The sequence below is a fragment of the Balaenoptera physalus genome (genome assembly GCF_965194825.1).
Source record: "Balaenoptera physalus genome assembly, chromosome: 7".
Classification (NCBI taxonomy): domain Eukaryota; kingdom Metazoa; phylum Chordata; class Mammalia; order Artiodactyla; family Balaenopteridae; genus Balaenoptera; species Balaenoptera physalus.
This window is the reverse complement of record NC_138886.1, coordinates 23,914,660-23,936,834: the sequence shown is the minus strand read 5'-3', so window position 1 is coordinate 23,936,834 and position 22,175 is coordinate 23,914,660. Positions and strand designations below refer to the sequence as shown.

Sequence of the window (22,175 nt, the reverse complement as noted above, 5' to 3'; positions counted from 1 at the left end):
AAAATCTTTTGAAACGGCTGTTAGGAAAAACAAAACAAAACAAAACAACCCATCACCTGTTATCTCTCTGACCTCTTCGCCTCCTCCCCTCCTCCTTCCTCATTACACTCCAGACGCACTGGCTTCTAGCCTGTTCTGCAACCACACTAAGGGAAGGGGACCCCGCCCCAGGGCCTTTGCTCTGCTGTTTCTTCTACCTGGAATGCGCTTCCTCCTGAGAACCACACAGTTCCTCCCCTTACTTCCTTTAGGTCACCTCTGAAATGTCATCGTATGAGTGAGGTCTTCCCGAATCACTTCTATAAAATGACAACTGACAACCCCACCCCTTGCCCTGTCCTTAACTCGCCACCTTCCTTATCCCGATTTTTCTTCTAAGTACATGATACCGCCTGACATAGTACACATTTGTTTATGGTCTGTTTCCTCCCTCTAGGATGTAAGCTTTAAAAGGGCAGGGATTTTGCTCTGTTTTGTTCACTGCTGTATTCTTTGTACCCAGAACAAAGCCTGGCATGTAGTAGGTGCTCAGTAAACATGTGTTGAATAAACATTCATGTTCTTGTTGAGAAGAAGATACATGGCTGAGGAATAGCTCCAAGACAGACAATATAAATTTTAACAAAGGAGCCATGTCTGAACTAAGCTGTCAGTTTACAGCAACTGGAAGAGACCTTCGGGGCCTCTACAGAGCAGCCACTGTGCAGCGACTTCATGCACACTGCCCTCTTCTCTTGCCTGCTCAGCCACCAACGTCCACTGTGACCTGGGGTCAGCGGGAGGCAAACTCATGGGTGGGGGAAGACCCCAGCAGGGACCACTTTTTGTCACCCTTCAAATTCTTGTGGCCTTCTAACATCCCCCAGTTGTTCTCCGGTACCCTCTCTTCTCTTTCCGATGCCTTCCATTGCACACTGAATTTCCCAGGCTGGGGCAGATGCTGGCAGCCAATCTGGGGTTGGAGGCGACCCCCTTAGAACTGGTCAGAGGATGGGAGAGACAGGCAAAGGTCACGAACACCCAGTGGTGATTGGGGAGGGGAGAGGCAGCAGGGACGGCTACTGGTCAGGTATCTTACTGCTGACGTAGGACTGGAGACCCCGTTTCTAGCCCTGCCTCTGCTTGAGGTGGGACAAGCCAGGCCCTCCCTGAGCCCTGCCATCTGGGAGGCTAACCGTCTCACTACCCTCCAGAAAGGACCCGCCATTTACCATTTGCACATTTAATGAGTACCTGCTGTGAGGCAGGCACAGGGGAAATGACACTATCGCCCTTCTCCAGGAGCTCACAGTTTAAAGAGTGACATATTACCTGATAATGACAACTACTATTCATGCAATGTGACAGGGGCCCTAGTAAAGCATACACAGGGCACCATTATTGGAGAATCAGCTCAGGAAGTCAAAGACGTCACAGAAGCAGTAACATCTAAGACTCACACAGTTCACAAAGAAGAGGGGGAAAGACACGCCAGGTAGAGGCAAGAATATGGGCAAAGTTTTTAAGGTTATTTCTAGTTCAATCTCAACATACAAGATCTGAGACCTCAAGCTTTTAATTTAAAATAATTTCTCTTCATTTTATAAACCAAGAGATGAAAAGTATTTCTTAGGGGCATTAATTCAGAAAAAATTAAATTTGGAGAACTCACATTAACTTTAAAGGTCTGTACCAAGCCATCTAGAAAGCAGACGCTGCAGATGACTTCGGATCGAGTTTTCTCTTTGGGTAATTCTGAGGTGCGTATGTTATTAATTCTTCCACCGAACGCACGTAACCGGGAGGTCATAACTATCGTTGAATAACCTGTAACAGAAGACACACCTGGTTAGCTCTGAGGTGCAAATTACCAGTTCCATGTGAACATACCTCCCATTCCATCCATCCCTCACCTGTCTGCCTTGACCCTCACAAAACTGTCTGAAGAGCTCAGATAAATGACAGCCAGATAACAGACCATGTTTCCATCTGAGTTCCGACTTCTAAGCAGCTTTAAACAATATTTATTGCTCAATTATAACACATTCAGAGAATTATATGGCTTATTTGTATCTTATTATCTCCCTGGTCTAAATCTTCTAATTTATATTTCCCAGGTTTTAAATTTGTTAATGTTTTACAACTTTATATATTTGTGTATTACACCTCTAAGTTTTTACAGAACTAAATGTGATGCAAAAATGATTTAAAATACGAAGATATTTATTGATCAATTAGACTACATTAAGAACATCTATTCATTAAAAGACTATTTAAAAAAAAAAAAAGACCCACAGAGATATTTGCAATATATAACTACAAAGAATATATAAAGAGCTCCCACAAATCAAAAAGAGAAAAAACAAACAACTAGGTAGAAAATGGGAACATTAGTGGTCAAAGAAATGCAAACTAAAACCTCAAAGCAACAGAACCACACCCCCACCAGAACGGCTATGATGAAATCCAACAAAACCAAGGGTTGGCCATGGTGTGGAGTAGCTGGAACTCTCAGGCACTGCTAGTGAGGATGTAAATTAGTGCAGCTACTTTGGAAAACCGTTTGGCAGTATCTACGAGAGCTGAACATACGCACATTCTGTGAAATAATTCCACTCTTAGGCATATTCCCAACAGAAAAGTATGCATTTATCCATTAAAAGACATGCATAAGAATTTTCATAATAGCTCCAAATTGTAAAAGACCCAACAGAACGGATAAACTGTGGTGGAGTCCCACCACGCATGACTACACAGCAAAGGAAATAAATGAACTACTGCGACACACGACACGAATTCCTCTAGTCTTGTGTTGAGCAAAAGCATCCAGACGCAACAGATGACCTGTAGAGCGTGATTCCATTTACATAAAGTTCAGAATAGGCAAAACTAGTCAACAGAAGACAGGATAGCAGTTACCTCTGCATGTAGTGACTGGGGGGTGTCCAGGGGTCTTCTGGGATGCTCATGTTCCATCTCTTAATTGGGGTGCTGATAACACTGGTGTACTCACTTTGTGAAAATCCACCAAGCTCTACCCTTATGATTTGTGCTCTTTTTTTTGTATGTATATTTCAACAAAGTTTACTTTAAAAATACATGAACGGGGGCTTCCCTGGTGGCGCAGTGGTTGAGAGTCTGCCTGCCAATGCAGGAGACACGGGTTCGAGCCCTGGTCTGGGAGGATCCTGCGTGCCGCGGAGCGGCTGGGCCCGTGGGTCACAGTTGCTGAGCCTGTGCGTCTGGAGCCTGTGCTCCGCAACAGGAGAGGCCGCGATAGTGAGAGGCCCGCGCACTGCGATGAAGAGTGGCCCCCGCTTGCCACAACTAGAGAAAGCCCTCGCACAGAAACGAAGATCCAACACAGCCGTAAATAAATAAATAAAGCACACCTAGTATAGTGTAATTTAAAAAAAAAAAATACATGAACGAAGAGGGAATTAGAGAGCAGTTTAAAAATCTGAGCATGGTATATTAGGGAACAGTAATGAAAGCGGTTTTATCAGTGAATGCAATTGTGAAGTGTTACACTAACAGACTAAAGCGGTATGCAACCGAGCACGTGGTCACTTTGTGCCGGTGGGAGGGACAAGGGTCCAGGCCAGCTCCTCAGCTTAGGAACGGAGGTGTAAATCTGACAAGATTGGGTGGAAGACCAGATAAAGATGAAGGACTTAGATGCAATTTAATGTTCTTTTAAAAATTAATTCTCTGTAAACTTTCTATGATGAGCCGGGCCTTTGCACATGCTGTTCCTTCTGCCTGGGAAGCTCTTTCTGCTTTTCTTCACCTGAGGAACTCCTACTCAGGCCTCAGTGCCTGGCACAAGGATCACCTCCTCAGGGAAGCCTTCCTTGGCGTCCCTAATGACTCATATATTTGTTATAGGCTCTCTACAGTGCTCATCATAATTTCACATTTATGACTGATGATGTATTTAATATCTGCTTCTGCCGCTAGAAGCTGAGCTTCACGAGGGCAGGAACTGGGTCTGGTTTTGCTCACTGCATCTCCAATACCTAGCTCTGGTAGGCAGTCAATAAATATCTGAATGAATCAATGAATAAAATGAAATATGAAGCCAAGACTGATAGTCTGGAAAAAAATAGTACAACCTGATAGACAAACTTGGGTTGGTGGGAACAGGCAGGACAAAAGGATGGGATGAGAGTGGAGGCTTCAATTAGAACACAGAGAGAGTGGTGGTGTCCCATAGACCAATGCCCCTCACACTGTAACGTGCACACAGATCACTCGGGGTTCTTGTTAAGATGCAAACTTGAACGCGAGCAGGTCTGGGTGGGGTCTGAGAACCTGCATTTCTCGGACCCCCGGGTGATGCCGAAGTTGCTGGTCCAGGGTCCACACTGTGAAGGGCAGTCACACACAGCCAGAAAAGCAGCACCAATATGTCCGGGCAGGGCCAAAGACCAAGATTCGGAAATCAGCAGCAAGGAAGGTGTGAGGACAAAGCTGACTAGAGGCCTGAGGAGAGTCAAGCCTCCGGGAACCACAGAAGCACAGCTTAGCTGCAGGCAGTGAAAACACAGAGGGGATGAAAGCTATGTAGAAGATACACCCAGGACAGAAGGGCGCCCTTGGCCCCTAATCCTATTTCAGAAGCTCCAAGAAAACCTCCCTGCTTCTGCAGATGCGGATAGGAAACCTCAAATATTAATAAAAAAGATTCCTGGGAATGGCAGTGGAAGGGAACTTGTTGTCACTTACAAAATTCCACCCACGCCGCCACCTCCACCTTGCCCTTTCCAAGGAAAATGTCATCAGAAGCGGGGATGCGTTTTCTGAGTAAGACCAAAAGTTACCAAAAGACAACAAATGTGTTCCATAATGCTTTAACTACACTGAATTTGAAATGTCAAATTTATTGTTTAGTCCTTGTCTAAAGAATTTCGGGTGGGTTATAAAAATTTTTTAAAAGATATAATAGAACAATTTCAAGTGTGGCTCTTAGTGGGAGGTACACATCAGAATTACCTGGAGAGCTTTCAGAAAATATGCCTGTCCCTGCCCCACCCACAGATGGTGATTCAGCATTCTGGGGTGTGGTGTAGAATGACATTCTTTTTGGGAAGTCCTCAAAGGAAGAGCCAGGCCTGCATCGGCTAGAGGAGCGGAGCGGGTTTTCAGGGAACCTCAGGGTGTGTTTCAGATGGTCGGACTTAGAACACAGTCAACCCTCCGTATCCAAGGGTTCCATGTCCTTGGATTCAACCAACCATGGATCAAAAATATTCAGGAAAAAAAAAAAATTCCAGAAAGTTGGAAAAAGCAAAACTTGAATTCGCCATGAGCCTACAACTAGTTACATAGCATTTATGTCATACTTACAACTATTTACTTAGCATTTACACTGCATTAGGCATTATAATTAATCTAGAGATGATTTAAAGTATATTAAAGTATGTGCATAGGTTATATGCAAATACTATGCCACTATATATAAGGGGCTTAAGCATCCTTAGATTTTGGTGTCCAAGGTTAGCGGGGGGCGGGGGTGGGGCGGGTCCTGGAACCAATCCCCTTCAGATAACTGAGGGACAACTGTATAGGTTCAGCAAAATCTGAGCCATTCAGAGGGTATACATGCAAGACTTGGGCAGTTGCTCAGAGCAGCTAAAACCGAGAGCAAATCACATCACAACCCTGGACAGAAAAAAACCAAGGGTGATTTCAAACAGGAGCCCCCAAATGAAAGTCACATGGGCTGACACGGCAAAGGTAGGGCTGATTTTCACACCGCTCTCACCTGAGCAGCTCCGTGTCCAGTGCCAGCATGTGTACCCATGGGAACTTACTAACTTAACCAGGGTTAATGGTGTTCCCAGCGTGATCCTGTAGCCATCTGCTGACAAACTCAAGTAGACCACCAACCCAGAAGAGACCTACTTTTTCCTCCTCACATGATCTCTGATTGTTAAATAAAGGGCTTGGGACCCAACAACATCATAATCTGGTATTTCATGAAACTTGCAGAAACGTTCTCCCCACAATTATTCCCAAAGCAGACCTTAATAAGAGCAAGCCTGATGCTGAATAACCACATAATTGAGTCATGTGGTGTTTTCCGACTGTCTTGAAATTTTATCTTAAACAATCCGGTCAGGACAATGGATGATGACTAACAAGCCCTGTTTCCTGTACCGCGGCAATAAGGGAACTTGAGGTTTCTATGGCTTCCTTTATAAGCCTCTTAATTCTAAACAAAGCTACAACCCAACCAGGAACACACTGGCCTCTCCAACCACAGATGATTTCATCTGCAGCTGATGCACTTTACAACATGGAAGCCCAGCTGGTTCTTTGCGTTAAGAAACAAACAAACACAACAGCTACAGCTTTAGAATCTGTTTTGCACAATAACAATAGAAGTTCTACTGTGACTGCAGTTTTTAACAAAGATAATACTTGCAAAACATTATAGACCTAGGCAACATCTCAGTGCAATGAGATGGTGGGAGCCCACTACATGCCATGAGCCATAGGATCACCATGTGTAAATGCCTACACGATGTGACACATACCACTCAATAGAAGGCATTTTTAAACAATCTGCTGTGTACTGACGTATGATTTCAAATCCATGCTGTGAAAGCTTGTTTCAGACAAAGTGTGGTTTGAACTTGTTTTGAATAGCCTGTTTTGATGAAATGGCTTTGAAGTTGGCTATTAGGACTTTCTTATCCAACTCTCAGACCTGTAGTGGAGAGGACCATCATGTCACTGACACTATAGTAACAGCTTGGTGGCCATCACATGATGGACTAAACATGAAGAGGTTGACCAGCAACTCGAGAGCGTTCGGCCTGGGCAAAGCTACTCTTCGCTGATCTAAATAGCTCTCCAAAGGTCTTGAGACACCTGCTCCTGCCAGGCCCAGGCTACTTTTGATCAACAGCGATGTTAAACCGTGTAGCAGTCTCAGGAAGAAAAGGGACATCTGTTCCTGCCTTGGCGAGGCTACTCCTCATAGGCAGTGGTGCCAGCCAGGTAACGGTTCCTGGAATAATAACCTTCAGAGCAGTCCACCCTGCCTGGCAACACTGGTGCAATCGCCCATAAGCTACATGCCCCAGAAGTGAGGGACCTAAACCAACAGCTTTTGGTTGGAAGGATGAAGTCTAAGAGAACCACCTCCTAGAAAGGTACATCTCAACTAAACTTGGAATTTTTCTTTCATCTCCCCATTGCCTGGAACAACAGGGTAATCACTGTGTTGTTGGTTTGCAGTATGTTCTCTCTTTCTTGACTTATTAAGAGACATTATCCGTATGAATGAAAAACGTTGCTTGCCCTATCAGTGAACAAAGGATGTTGCAGCCATCAAGCCACTACAGCTGCCCCTGAAGGTGAGCCCTGAGGGAACTCAGGATGGAGACAAACTGGGCTGCCCACTGCCAGGCCCTCAGCCTCTGCAGCCACCCTCAACGGTGCACCCAACGGTTAGGGAACTCTGGATGGGAAAGAACTGGATACTGGCCCTAAAGAGCTAAGGTGCATATCAAAGGAATGATTTCAATGAGCCCAGACTCTTGCATCTTCCCCTACATAGAAAAGCGCTAAATTCCTTAATTTGAGATATCTGGTTTTCTTTAATGAACAGTTTGAAGTTCCGAATACTTGGTCACTGCTGAAAAAACTCCCTATATATCCTGCTCCTCCCTTACCTCTTCAAAACAGTCCCTCAGGGCTATCTGAGAGGCTGCCTGCTGGGCTCGAAGTCCTCAGATAGCCTGCCAAATAAAACATAATGCTCAACTTTTAGGTTGTGCATTTTTTTTCAGTCAACATCCTGTGTGCTACTGGCTTGTGACATATTAAAAATTATAATTCCCACAGTGAACACATGATAAATAAATTATCCGTAAAGACAGCCTCAGTCTCTGAGCATAATTTGCCCAAACTAACAAACAAACAAAAACAATGCTAAGCTTCCAGTGCCGTCAGGTGCTGACTGTAGATTCTGGATTTTGTAGCGCAATCCTGATTTCAAATACTTAGAGATATACTGTACTAGTGTTTCCCGCAGTTGTTGTAGATGTGATATACCTGTCAGCTACTTTACCAACTCAATGGACCCTGAAGCAGGAGCCCATTGCCCGGGGCATGGGTGCCCTCGTGGTCAGGGTTGGCTCACAAGGCTTCTGTCACTTGCCCTGGAGCCCGAGACAGGGAAGAAGTGATGCTTTGTTTCCTGAGGGTCTACACGCTGACCTGGGGACCTTTGTTTTTTCACAAGCCAATGAACCACAGGCAGGAAGAAGGGAGAGGAGTAGTCTTCTCCACTAGAGAAAGTCAGAAAGCAACCCAACTCCAATTTGATCATTTCAAAAAGAAGTGTTAAAGTTATTTCATACCCTTGTTTTTAAGAATAAGAGCTAGATCTCTAACTCAAGAGTGCAAAAGTTCCAGTTAGGAAAAAAAAAAAAAAGAACAAAGCAGTCCTGATTTTAAAACACCTAATTTGTGAGTAGACCACACAAATGAACCACAGCTGGCTCCCTACAGGAATCAACCTGAATCATCCTCAAGCTGACCTAGGCCAATGCCACCACCTAGTGGCCACCAGAGGAACACACTTCACCTCCTAGCATGACTTTCTGCTTTCCTCCCTCTTCCTCAAGAGAAACATGGATAGTTATGCTTTCTCGTTTATCATCCACGTTTCAGCTCATTTTAAAAGTCTCCCAGAATATATAAGCCCTTCTCTGTCACCCAATTCCCCCCCTTTCCCTCGTGAACTCAGGAGAGCGTTCTTCCTTTTTTTTTCTTTCTTTTTTTGGCTATTTATGAGCCCCAACAGATGTCTGATCAGCAGAAGACGATCTCTAGATGGAAAAGTAATAAACATTCATATACAATTAGCCATGCTAGGCGGCTGACTCAGATTATGAGCTTCTCAAATACCAGTATGTAATGTATTTAAGATAAATGTTTTATTTGTTTAGCTGCTAATACCAATATTGCTTCCTCCTCCTTTTCGCTGTAAACACAGCAGCTGGGCTGCATCATGGGCTTAGTCTGGGCTGGGGTGGGGCCAGCAGGGGCCTTAATAACCACTCGTATCACTGCCGCATACCGACAGGAAAACCACCACTTTCCGGTTCTTGGCTGCACCTCCCACAAGGCCAGCTTCTAGTTCCAATCTGTTCTTAGCCTGGGCCTAAGCGTTCCTTACACCCTGCTGAAGTAAGTAATTAGGGGGTATTCCCTCCTAACGATAACACTTACAAACATCTGGATGGGGATTTATCATTTATCAAGCACTAGATCAAGATTAGATCAAACTGCAAGAATGTATACTTAATATTTAAGTTGCTAAAAAAGAAACAGTGATTAAAAGGAGACTCTTTTTAACCAGAGACTTAAATAAAACTTTAGTGTACTTAAGAGTCTGGGGAGCTTGTTAAAATACAGATTCTTGGGTACCACCCACAGAGATTCTGATTTAGTAAGAACCCAGGAGACTGCATTTTAAAACTTGCAATTTTTTTGGCTTCCCTGGTGGCACAGTGGTTGAGAATCTGCCTGCCAATGCAGGGGACACGGGTTCGAGCCCAGATCTGGGACGATCCCACATGCTGCGGAGCAACTAGGCCCGTAAGCCACAACTACTGAGCCTGCGCGTCTGGAGCCTGTGCTCTGCAACAAGAGAGGCTGCGATAGTGAGAGGCCCGCACACCGCGATGAGGAGTGGCCCCTGCTTGCCACAACTGGAGAAAGCCCTCACACAGAAACGAAGACCCAACACAGCCAAAAAAAAAATAAAAAAATAAAATAAAAACTTGCAAATTTTTTTGAGCTTAGAGAAAAGCTGCAAGAAAAAATGAAACTCCTGTACATCCCCATTGGCCTGGATTCAACTTAACATTTTGTCACATATGCTTTCTCTCTCTCCCCTGCACATACACATACCACACCCCCAAAGCTTTCTAATGAACACTTGAAAGTTGTAGATATCATGCCCCTTTACCTCTAAATATTTTAGCAGGTATCTCCCAGGAACAAAGACATTTCGTAACCACAGTACAATTATCAAATTGAGGAAATTTAACATCAATAAAGCACTTATAGTCCATGCTAACATTCTGAAAATTGTTCTGATGGTGTCCCTTTATTTCTTTCCTCCTGATCCAGGATCCCAACCAGGACCTTGCCTTGCTTTAGTTGTCAGGTAGAAACTGCATCTGTAATAAGCATCCCAGGGGACACTGATGCAGGGTGTCTGAGCACCAAGGCAGTGGAAAACTCTTAATCAGGTACTTCCTTTCAGTTTTGACCGTCTGTGCCTACAGTCAGGGGCTTGGTTAGGTCAGCACCCCACGTCAGTTTTCCCGTCTCTATTACAAGTCGCTTCCCAGAGCCAAAGAGGGTTGTCTACAGCTTAGCTGCCCCATCACTCAGTCTGGGGAAGCACTTCCTTAAGGCAATGTTGAAATAACAGACTCCAGTCTATATGCTGGTGCTGGAATTAGCGCTGTGGTCATAACAGCGGAAGAAAGCAACATGAAAATAAATTCGGTTCAGAAAGGATTCTATCACGTGATATTTTGTAACCAGACGTCTCCATTTGTTCAAATTAGTTCACGTCTTTCACAGACAGCAATTCTTAACAATTCATAATATCCAAGTTATAAAAAAAGACCATAGTGCCTTCTGTTATGCACACTCTCATAAGTGGGTGGCAGTCAACTACCACTGTCTTAAGGAAGAAGAGAAAAAGATATACATGCATTTTGTATGATTTATTAGCTTTGCAAATGTTAATAAAACTCACTCCAACTAATTAAAAACCGGTGATTTCAGTTCATCTGTGACATGCCCATATCTTAAAAAAACTATTTCACTTTATTAATTTTACATTATGTGCAGCTGATAACCATATTACCATACAACTGGTACATGGAATTTAATATTCATCATGACTATAATTTTTGTAAATTTATCAACACTACCTTCTGCCATTTTTTTTCCCGCTTACTTGGCTTTAATTTCCAAAGTACAACACTGCATAATAATACAAAGATAAATATACTAACTTATTTTAAAAACTAGTTTAGAATGTAAACATAATCACTACTGAATACTTACTAAATTGGAAAAATCTATTCATTAAGGGAGGCATTTTCATGTTGCTAATTCAATGGTAAAGCCAATAAACTAATTTGTCCTGGGCCTATACACCGAAAAAATTTTAAATAACATCTTTAAAGCTTTAAGCCTGCTAATTAATACAATAATCACAGCTGACAATGGAAGTATTGGTGCACAAGACTTATTTTTAATTTGGGTATGCATATATAAAAGTATTTAATGCCTTTTATTTAGAAAAAATGCTTCTGTGAATGCATTTATGAGTTCTTAACTCTGACTTCACATTATTCACCGCATGGGAGAAAATGCTCACACAAGTCTCCTTAACACCACAGCTTAATACCCAAATTATCCTGCAATTATTAATCCTTCTTTTTCTAGTTTAGTTTTATTTTTTAATTGAAGTATAGTTGATTTACAATGTTGTGCTAGTTTCAGGTGTACAGCACAGTGATTCAGTAATATATATATATATATATATATATATATATATATACACACACACACACACACACACACACACACACATATTCTTTTTCAGGTTCTTCTCTCATATAGGTTATGACAAAAATTGAGTAGAGTTCCCTGTGCTATATATACAGTAGGTCCTTGTTGTCTATTTTATATATAGCAGTGTATATATGTTAATCCCAACCACCTAATTTATCCCTCCCCCACCCCTGCAATTATTAATCCTAATACTCCAGAAGTACCATCTTGGGATCAAATCCTTTACTCCATAGAACCGGTAACTTGCCCAGGGAGTGGACCTCCAACCGGTAGCCCCTGAGAAGCAGGGTGGGGTAATCTGTAGAATCAGTTGTGTTCCAACCGAGACCTGTAATTAGTGCCCTTGTTCTTCGTACAACTTCAAAATGTCAAATAGTTTTCTTATTATGGAGTTGGGTTTATTTATAGGCTCGACACCATGACACTTGCAAAACTAACCAAAGAAAAGTTATACTTGATACCGAGAGGATAACAAGAAGTAGTTTTAAGCTCCCTGAAGGGCAAGACCAAGAATGCTGTGGGAGCTGCAGGCATTTCGGGACAGAGGTGATGTTGCTATAAAGAGAAACCAACCTCTGACGTCCCCGGAGCTGAGTGTCCAGGGCTGTGATGAGAAGCCGCCTAGCACCTGAGACACAGAGCTTGCTCCTAGGTGACCAGAAAACACGTTCGACCTGTGAGGACGCTGAATGACGTCATCACCTTCCTTTTTTTCCTCCTTCTTGAAGTACCACCGAGGAAGAAAGCACAAACCCCAAGTGTAAGAGTGCTGCTCTCAAGAAGGCTGGAGGAGCCGCCTCACACCCCTTCCAAACATGATGCCTCCTCCCGGGGACCAGTCTCCCAAATTTTAACACCATTTTCATGAGATTTTTTTAAATGAGATTTTTAGAAGTTTAAAAAAAATGTTTAGGGAAAGGTTATCATGGTGTAGTGTTAAACCACGTATTTCACAGGACCCAAGCCTTCTGGAGCCACTTCTCCACGCACGTGGATGCTTCACTGGGGAGAAATGAGAAGGGCTGTGTCCCAGTCTCCCCACCCCGAGCATGTCTGAACAGTGACTGGTCAACTCCCCCATTACGTGCCACATCAGTGAACCCAGAAACTTCAGAGGCCAGCAAGCCCGCCTCTTGCTGGAAGAGGAAAGGGGACATCTGCCAGCTGCGGAGGGACTGAACCAAACCACGCTGGGGGAGATGACTTGTGGGACCTACCACCAGACAAGCTGTCAACAGCCTCCAAGCCAAATCCCTGCATGGGACTAGGACCACAGTTTCACAGACCCATCCATCTTGTTTATGATTACTTCCAGCTTTTGTTATTACTTTGGCAGGAGTTCCGTACCTTTTACTCACTCAGTATTTACTTACTGAGCACCTGCTCTGTGACAGGCCGAGGGAGTAGGGTGGGGGAAGGCACAGATGCCTGGAGTTTCGAGTTCTAAGGGGGATGATAGCCAGGGTACCAGGGGAACAGCAGGAAGGCTCCCAACCCGAGCCAGGTAGGCTGGGGTGGGTGGAGGGACCAGCACACAAAGGCTCCATGGGGAAGCTTGCACGATAAAGGGAAACTAGCCGGGGAGAAGCAGTGGCAGTCCAGAAACTGCACACTACGTGTGCAAAGGCCAGGAGGGGAAATACATGCACGTTTTAGGAACCCCACAGAAACAGATTTATTAGTTGGAGTGTCTGAGGAATAACTGAAATCCTAGAGAAATCTGAGGGAGGAGACTAGGTTCTTCAAAAATCCAGGATGTCACACAGAAGGGGAATTAGGATATGGTGTGAGGCTGTGGGAAGGTCAGCCTCGGTGGAATCAAGCAGAGATGTGGATTGGAACCCCAGCTTACACTTACCAGCTGTGTGAATTTAACAGAGATCACTCACCCTCCCCGAGACTCAGTTTCCTTATCTCTAGAAAGGTGGAAATTCTGTTTTCCAAGGTTGTTTTAAGCACTGAAGGTAACATGTATGCATACTAACCGGCACTAGCAGGGCCCGATCAGTGGTACTTATTACTACTACCATGATTAGACTGACTGTTTCAGACCCCAAGGGTTCAACAGGTGGAAGATGGCAGGAAAAAACAAAACAAAACAAAAAAACCAGAAGGAAGAGCTTTTGAACACTCAGGGCTGCACAAATACTGAAGGGACTGCCTTGGGAGAGAGGGAGCTCCCCGTCACTAGAGGTGATCAAGCAGAGAAGGTGGATATGGCCCTTGGTGAGTAAGTTGCAGAGGGCAGGCTGCCACTGGAAGGGGTAGGAGAGATGAACTTCCAGCTTCCAGGACCAAGATTCTATTATGACTTCTGTTTCGACAGTGCCAAAACCCACTCAAAGTGGCACTGTCCAAAACTGGATTTCTTAAATGGATTTCTCATGGGAAATAATTCTAAATGGATACCTCCATCTTGGGGAAAAAAACTAAAATGGCCCCTCAAACTATGAAATAGAGGGTAAAACAATATGAAGACAAAAAGCAGTATGTAAAGCTAAAAATATAGACAATGGAATCTGTCTTATATTGAGCAGTTTCTACCTAAAATTAAGCAACCCGTCTCTTCTCATTCTCCCTTTGAATAGTTCCACTGGGCCACAAACAGACTGGAAAACAGGATAGAATAAATTTACTCTACAGGGACATGAATCAAGTTGCATCAACTTTACAAAAATACTGTGCTAATATTTGCCCTTGGGGCACAGACACACCCATTTGGGTGTCAGTCCATAATATTTCTATCTTAGGCTCCAGCCCCCACCCCTTTACAGCCAAAAGCAGCAGAAGCCTTCAGAAAAGAAAACAGCCGAAGTCACTTTGAAAGGTTTGAGATGTGCTAATCGCAGCACATCCCAGCCAAGAAGCTGGAATCTCACAACTGGACCTTCCCGCCAGCTCTGCTCTTGCCAAGGAGTCTGAAGCCAGCAGCAGCCTGGCCAGAGAAACCCAATCCTCACCAACAGCAGCCCTCACCATAATTTTATTTCAAGGAAGCACAGAAAAATACTCCCCCCACGCCAGCACCGCCCTATTTGTCTGTAATCAGCGAAGTGACCTAGGAAGTTACTACTCCATTTCTTTTCTAAGAAAATTTCTAAGCTTTTCTCCATTTCTAAGCTCGGTTTCCCAGCTTAGAGCCCTCTAAATCCCCTTCCAGCTTTAAAATCCTCTGCCTGTAAAGTTTTAATCCGAGGCGCCATCTCAGGTTATATTAGGTACAGCGACCCTACTGGTTGCTGGCAGGTCTAGAGACCGAGATAAAAACGTATTTTTGCGTAGCCTAGTCTGATTTCCAGGGCTTTGACTTGGAGATGGGTGGGGGTGGGAATGGGGTCCGAAAATTAATTAAAAGAAACCACATTAACTCTAAAAAAAAAAAAAATAGACTTACAAAGGCGTGCCAAAATGCTTATCAGAATAGTATTTAGGAATAATGAAATGAAAATAATATATCTTATTGCTGCCTTTATTTATTTGTACTGAGACCTTCAACATGCTGGGAGCTGGGAATACAGACATGCAATCCATTCTTTGATCTCAAGGAGTCCTCAAGCCACTTGACCAGGGACACCACTGCCGGGGGGACCTGGGTGGCCAGGGGTCTCAGCAGGCCAGGGCCGACTGGAGGTCTGAAGGAATAAACCAGACTTGGGTTCCAGTCTCTGCTCTGCCACTCCCAAGCTGATAGGACCTTGGACAAATTAACTTTCAAAGTCAGTTTCATCATCTGTAAGTAATTCTGAGGAGCAGCAATCTCGTATCTAACCCCGTGGAGGCCCTGGCCCACGGCAGACACTTAATACCAGCGACTCTGAGGACCGCCCCTGTATGACGGCCCCTTCCACCCCCCTCCGTCTTAGTCCCTGGGCCGTTCCCATTCCCAGGCTTCCTATCCTGAGGAGCAACCAAGGTTCCTACAGCTGTCCGCATTTCACAGATTGGTAGGTTAGACTCAGAGAACCCTGCCCAAGTCACACAGACAGCCGCCAAACGGGGTGAGGGTCCCAAGCTCAGTTCAGGGCATCACACACCTCCCCACTGAGTTCCCTGTCCTGCATGACCGGAGGAAGGCGAATTACAGGTGATTCACTGGAGGGAAAGGGCTCCACTTAATCACTATTGTTTCTGCAATTTACTGACTACAGGTATGTTCTTACCCTTTGAGATAATCTTCATCGACACTCCCCACAGCTCGCATTTTGGTAAATTTCCTCTTAGGGAGGAAATGGTCCAGAAAAACCCTTTTTCCCTCTAACTCTGCAACATCAGAAACCTGAGTAATGACCCGGTATTTATTACCATCTTCCGTCTGTTCTAAAATGGCAACAGGTGTTTCAGAAGAGTTATTTTTAAAGGAACAGTACATCCAAAGTACCCTTTGATTGTGAAGATGGTGATTTCAGAGAAGTTAAAACATGGAACACGAATCTTTCAGAACTGTGGAAACACAGTAAGTGACTTCCTCTCACTTTTACAAAAGGCGTAGGCTGGAGTGAGTGCACGGAATGTCTAAAGGCCCTTCCAGCTCGACAGGCAGCCACCCTGAGTTAATTATTAACCGCGGGAGAGCAGGGTGGGCCACCTCATTTCCTGAGGCCAGGCCCTGGGTTTGGCCTGGGCCTCTCCTACCCCGTGACTAACAGCTCTCCTTCCAGGGAGATCCCGAGAGTGGCCGGCCAGCCCCCTTCCAGGCACCTGCCTCCAAGGATCTCAGAACTTGGAGGACTCCTGATGGAGGCCCAGGTGCACTGCAGCCCCCAGGAGACTGGGTTTCTCGGTGAACTTGAGCCCAACCAGATCCTTGCCCGCTCACTTTTGGGGCACACATGCTGGCTCCAAGCAACAGATCTCATGAGGACAGCCACGAGGTGGGGGGAAGTGATAAACAGGGGCGGGGTGGTGGTGCAGCTAGATCCTGAGTGTGGCAGGAGACTGGGTCTCCAGGGGGATCCAGGACAACCTCACAACATCCAAACCTTGAAGTTCTTTCACACGGCTAAGGGAGGTGCTTGGGCAGCGCAGAACCTACCTACCTCCACGGCTGTGAAAAAAACAAGTTGGCTCTGATCACCAGAAGGCAGCTAACCCTGGAGGGAAGGAGGAGCGGGCAGCTCAGCAGACCAGCTGCTACGACATGCTCGTGTCACGTAACACCAACAGCGCTGTCTTGTTTTGGGAGGGTTTTTGTTTGTTTGTTTTTTACGCTGTACTCGTCATGTCTATATAATCATACAGCCTACTCTTTCCCATCATTGCGCAATGAAACATTTGTCCAGGTATTTCAAACACTTCACTGGCATTTTTTGTTACAGTTTTATAGTATTCCACCAAGCGGAACCATAACCGTGGCTAGGTGCTCAGATGACTTCTAATTAGGAGGGCTCAGACTTCCAAAAGGACCCACGGTGAACGAGAGGAGGGAAGAAGGAGCAAGTGATCAAGAGTAGGCATAAATGTCAGGAAGTTGGGCCGGGATGAGCCCTGCTTTAGGGAGGAAAAAAAAAACCCAACCACCAAAGATGCATGGCCACACGGTGACAGGAAGGGGCTAGACCACCACCTGACAAAAAAAGGCAGAACAGATGAGCAGATAATTAATGATAGTTTGGGCAAAACCATCAGATGTACTGTTGTCTTTTCTACCAGGTAGAACAATCCTTTTACACTGGGAAGGATGGAATTAAAGGGGATGGGAAGGCATCTCCTGACCACCCATGACCCACCAGAGACTACACGTGTCATCTCATCCGGCTCCCACATCAGAAGAGGGATTCAGGCTAAAGACAGCAAGGACCATGCCCGAGGTGACCCGGCACAGAGCGGAACCCAGGCCCAGTGGCTCCTGACAAAGTCGTACTCCTCCCAGGCACAGCACTACCTGCTCTGCTCTTTTCTTAAACTGTGGTTAAACAGAACACAAAAGTTGCCACTTCAACCATTTTTAAGTGTACAATTCAGTGGCATTAATTACATTCACGATGTTGTGCAACCAACACCACGATCTATTCCCCGAACTCTTCCATTACTCCAAACAGAAACTCTGCACCCATGAAGCAATAATTCCCTACTCCCTCCCCCAACCTCTGGCAACCTCTAATCTACTTTCTATGAATTTGCCTATTCTAGATATTTCATATAAGTGGAATTATACAATATCTGTCCTTTTGTGACTGGCTTACTTCACTTAGCATAACGTTTAAGGTTCATCCATGCTGTAGCACGTATAAGAACTGCATTCCTGTTCAAGGCTGAATAATATTCCATTGTATGGAGAGACCACATTTTGTTTATCTATTCCTTTGTTGACACTTGAGCTGGTTCCACCATTTGGCTGTTGTAAATAGTGCTGCAATGACATTTCTGTACAAACATCTGCTTTTGGGTATATACCTAGGAGTGGAATTGCTGGGTCATACAGGAATTCTATGTTTGGCCTTTTGAAGGGCCACTAAACTGCTTTCTACAGAGGCTGCACCATTTTACATTCCTACTAGCAATATAAGAGGGTTCCAGTTTCTCCACATCCTTACCTATACTTTTGATAATAGCCATCCTAATAGATGTCAAGTGATATCTCACTGGGGTTTTAATTTGCATTTTCCTAATGACTACGGATGTTAAGCAACTTTTCATGTACTTATTGGCCATTTGTAGCTCTTCAGAGAAATGTCTATTCAAGTCCTCTGCCCATTTTGAAATTGGGTTGTTTATCTTAATTTGGATTAGTTATAGGAGTTCGTTATATATTCTTAATGTTAAACCTTTATCAGATAGGATTTGCAAATATTTTCTCCCATTCTGTAGGCTGTCTTTTCACTTTTTTGATGTCTTTAGAGATACAAAAGTTTTAAATTTTGATGAAGTCCAATTTATCTATTTTTCTTTTGTTGCTTGTGCTTTGGTGTCATATCCAAGAACCCACTGCTAACTCCAAGGTCATTAAGATTTATCCCTGTTTTTTCTTAAGAGTTCCATGGCTTTAGCTCTTATATTTAGGGCACTGATCCATTTTGACTTAACTTTTGTTTATGGCAAGAGGTAGGAGGCACCCTGGTCTTTCTGACCAGGGTCCCTTCCCATCATGATCCTCTGGCAGAGCTAGCATTGCTGCACTAGACTGTGAACTTCATGAAGGCAGGGTCTGGGTCTTTTAAAGACCACGACCCAGTGCCTGGTACCAAGCAGGTGCTCAATAATTAACTGTGGGATAAATGGACAGTTGAGTGGATAAACCACTTGGTGGGGGGGAGTATCCTCCATCTCCCACCTCCTTCTCATCACTACTATAAGACCACCCACAGCTGGCTGAAAGACTCGTCTGTAACAAAGTAAACCTGATCGGCCAACCATACTAAGAACTAAATATGTATCAACGATTGCACTTACATACTCTTATTAGTTCAACTAAAACAATCCAAGATCTAACCAGCGCACTTAGCTGACGACAGGGCAGAGGGTCTCAGCCCTGGAAAGCTCAATACGCCCTTACCAGTTTCCTAGTTCAAGTCCTTCATCGCACAGAGGAGGAAACCAAAGGGCTGACGGAGCCAGTGACTTCCCAAAACCTGGGCTTCCACTCCCAGAGCTTTCCCACCAAACACAGGCCTGAGTGATCACCCACCGGAAATCCAAGAAAGGCACCAGGTTAGCCTCAACTGCTCCAGATGGTCCTCTGGCTCCAAAACCTGCCCATGGAAAAATGAACTCCGGGTCCTGGATCTCATTCTGCTACACGAGGGCCCCCTCCCTGTCCACCTCCCGCAGCACCTCACCTGCTCACTCTGCTCCAGCCACACTGCCCCTGCCCTGTACCCAGTTGTTACAAGCTCGTTCCCACCTCAGGTGTTCGCAGTTGCTGTTCCCTCTGCTTGGAACTCCCTTCTCTCAGACATCCTCCACCTTAGAGCGAGCCAGGTGTCTTATCAGTGAGGCCGTCCAGATCTCTCCTCTCACTGCACCCTTCTCCTTAGCGTTCATCACTGCTAGACATATCAAATATGTTCACTGACTGTTTCCTCCCAACTCCCATGTCCCTACCTCCCGCTAGAATGGAAGTTCCTTAAGGGCAGGGACTTTGTTGTGAACTGCTGTGCCCCTAGCGCCTGGAGCAGTGCCTAGCAAGCCTGAGTATCTGCGAATGACATGGATAAAGGGACAAAATGAGGAATATCACACTCAGTCCTTCCATGTCCCTAAGCGTTACAGTGGGGAAGGCAGGCAGCTCCAGACTCGCACGTGAGCACCGCCTGAACCCCGCGGCCACACAGTGCTGCCTGTCCCGGGCTCCTGGGCAGGCAGAGCTGGGACATCATGTGCCATCAAACTTCCCACACGTCCCAGCCAAGCCCAAGATGCCGGCAGCCGCTACTGTGCTGACCTGGCCACAGAAAATGGAGTCTCTCCCCACAGGCACTTAATAAATGCTTGTGAAATACACACACACACGCACTGAGTGAACAGCTAGTGTGCACAAGGCTGACACCTGCACTCCTAGAAAGCTCGTGTCAGCACTCCTAACAGCGTATCATTCCAACAATGCTGGGAGGTGGTTTGACCAGTAATTCCATTTCTAGGAACCTACTGTCAGGATACATCCATACACGAAAGTTTTATTTGCAAAGATCTTCCTCCCAGAGACATAACATTGAAAATTACACCAAAAAGCCAATTTCCAAGCTTAGAGGGCCAGTTAAGTAAATCATAAAATAGCCACGGATGTCCATGAAGACTTCATAATGACATGGAAAACATTAGAATATTAAGGGAAAAAGGCTGGTTATAAAATTGTACCTACAGTGTGACCACAACTATAAGTCATTGTATAAAGTATGAAGGAACTCACAAGACCGTGAAAATTGTTAGTTTGTCTATTCTTTCAAATTTTCTGTAGTGCCTAAGTTTTCTATGAGCAAGAATGAGCTCAAAAATCAAACTGATAGAACTTAAAATGTTGTCACCTGATACCTCATTCAAGCCGAGGGTGTGTAACTGCTTAAACCTCCGCCCTCCATGACACCTGGTCACCTCCTCGCCCCTTTCTGCCTTCACCTGACCCTGCTTCTTCCTCTTCCTCCTGCTTGCCCCCAGCGCCTGGTACCGGCAGCCCTCCCCACCCTGCCACAGCCCTGGCCCTGCTGCCATACCTGTCACTCCTTCCCCAGAAACCCTGCTCCCAGGCTGGGCTGCCCCACCTGACACTCCCCTGGCCCACAGACCCACGTTGTAGCCTGACTCCTCTGCCTCCCAGCTGTGTGACTGTGGGCAAGTTGCTGAACCTCTCTGACACTCCATTTCCTTCTCAGCAAAACAAGGGTGACCCCAACTCACAGGGGCCTCTGAGGACCCCACCTCACAGGGCATCTGAGGTTCAGGGAGTTAGACCCCCGCCTCAGGGGGCCCCTCCTTCCACGGTTGAGGTTCAACATGCTAACAGCTGTGTCTCCAGCCCCTGCCACATGATGGGCCTCAACCTGCTGGCTCCACCCAGCCTTGGGAAGCACTGCTTATGGCACACCGATGCACAGGGAGAAATTTCTTAATCCTCAATTTGCATAAATCTGGACACCTGCCCTCTCCTGAAGGAAGCGGAAAAGCAGGTTTGCTCTGGGATCCTGGATCAAACCAGTGGTTTCTTGGCTGAAATTCCCATCCTCCCGTTGAAGCCTCCACCACTCCAGAAAACTCACAGCCCAACTCTCACAACGGATGCCCAAATCCAAATCCCCGGCACTCATACTTTCTGAGTCCCTGTTCTATCTTCCGGAGACGGTCCTGGCATTTTTAGTCGAGGTCCTGCTGACTGCTTACACCATCTTCTCCCATCCACACCCCCACTCTCCCAGGCACCTGACTCAGGGCTTGGTTCCCCCGCTCTTTCAGACACAGGGCTTTATGTGTTCTTCCTGCGTGAACACTCTGAGCTCACCCCCTATGACGCCACAGACATTTAATGAGCCCCAGCTGTGGTCAGGCTCCACAGCAGGTGCTGGGGCTCAGAGGTGAGGAAGAGGCTGTCTCAGTCAGAGAGAGATGCACGAATAATCAAATAGTCACCTTGCAGCGTGGGGAGTGCTTCTGTGGAGTCAGGTGTGTGCCACTGGCTGCTGGGGCTTTGTCTAGGGTGTGACCACAGCTCATTCTCGAGCCCATGCAAACAGCTTTTAAGGGGATTCTAATGGCAAAACTACACCTTGAAGGATGGAGTATCAAACGGCAAAATCAACTCACCCAACACTTATCCCCAAACCTGCAGGGGCCCCTGCTGCCCGTTGCCCATCACCCGCAATCTGATTCCCATCTAACCCTCCACACCCCAGACACCTGGGTGCCTGTGCTCCACGGGGCTGGGTAGAACGCCATGCAGCTGAGCTTATTTTGCTTCTTCCATATGCTCCTCTCCATGAGCCTCGCCACCACGTGTCATATTCCTGACCACGCCACTCACGGTGTGGTGTCCAGACTGGCGGCACTGTTATCAACCCAGGTGCCGTTAGGAATGCGCAATCTCACGCCCGGCCCCGGGCCTACGGTATCTGAATCTGCTCGTGTGCACATTAAAGTCTGAGAGGCCC

General features: G+C 45.7%; 1 protein-coding gene across 9 annotated transcripts in view; it reads right to left on the bottom strand.

The window, feature by feature from the left end:
• Positions 1 to 22,175, bottom strand: part of PTPN3 (protein tyrosine phosphatase non-receptor type 3) — a 144,944-nt gene that overhangs the window by 72,701 nt on the left and 50,068 nt on the right. For all 9 annotated transcript variants that reach the window (XM_082469130.1, XM_082469135.1, XM_082469128.1 and 6 more), the window contains one exon: positions 1,652 to 1,806. In XM_082469130.1, the coding sequence (XP_082325256.1) occupies positions 1,652 to 1,806 (155 nt within the window). The remainder of the gene's footprint in view (positions 1 to 1,651; positions 1,807 to 22,175) is intronic.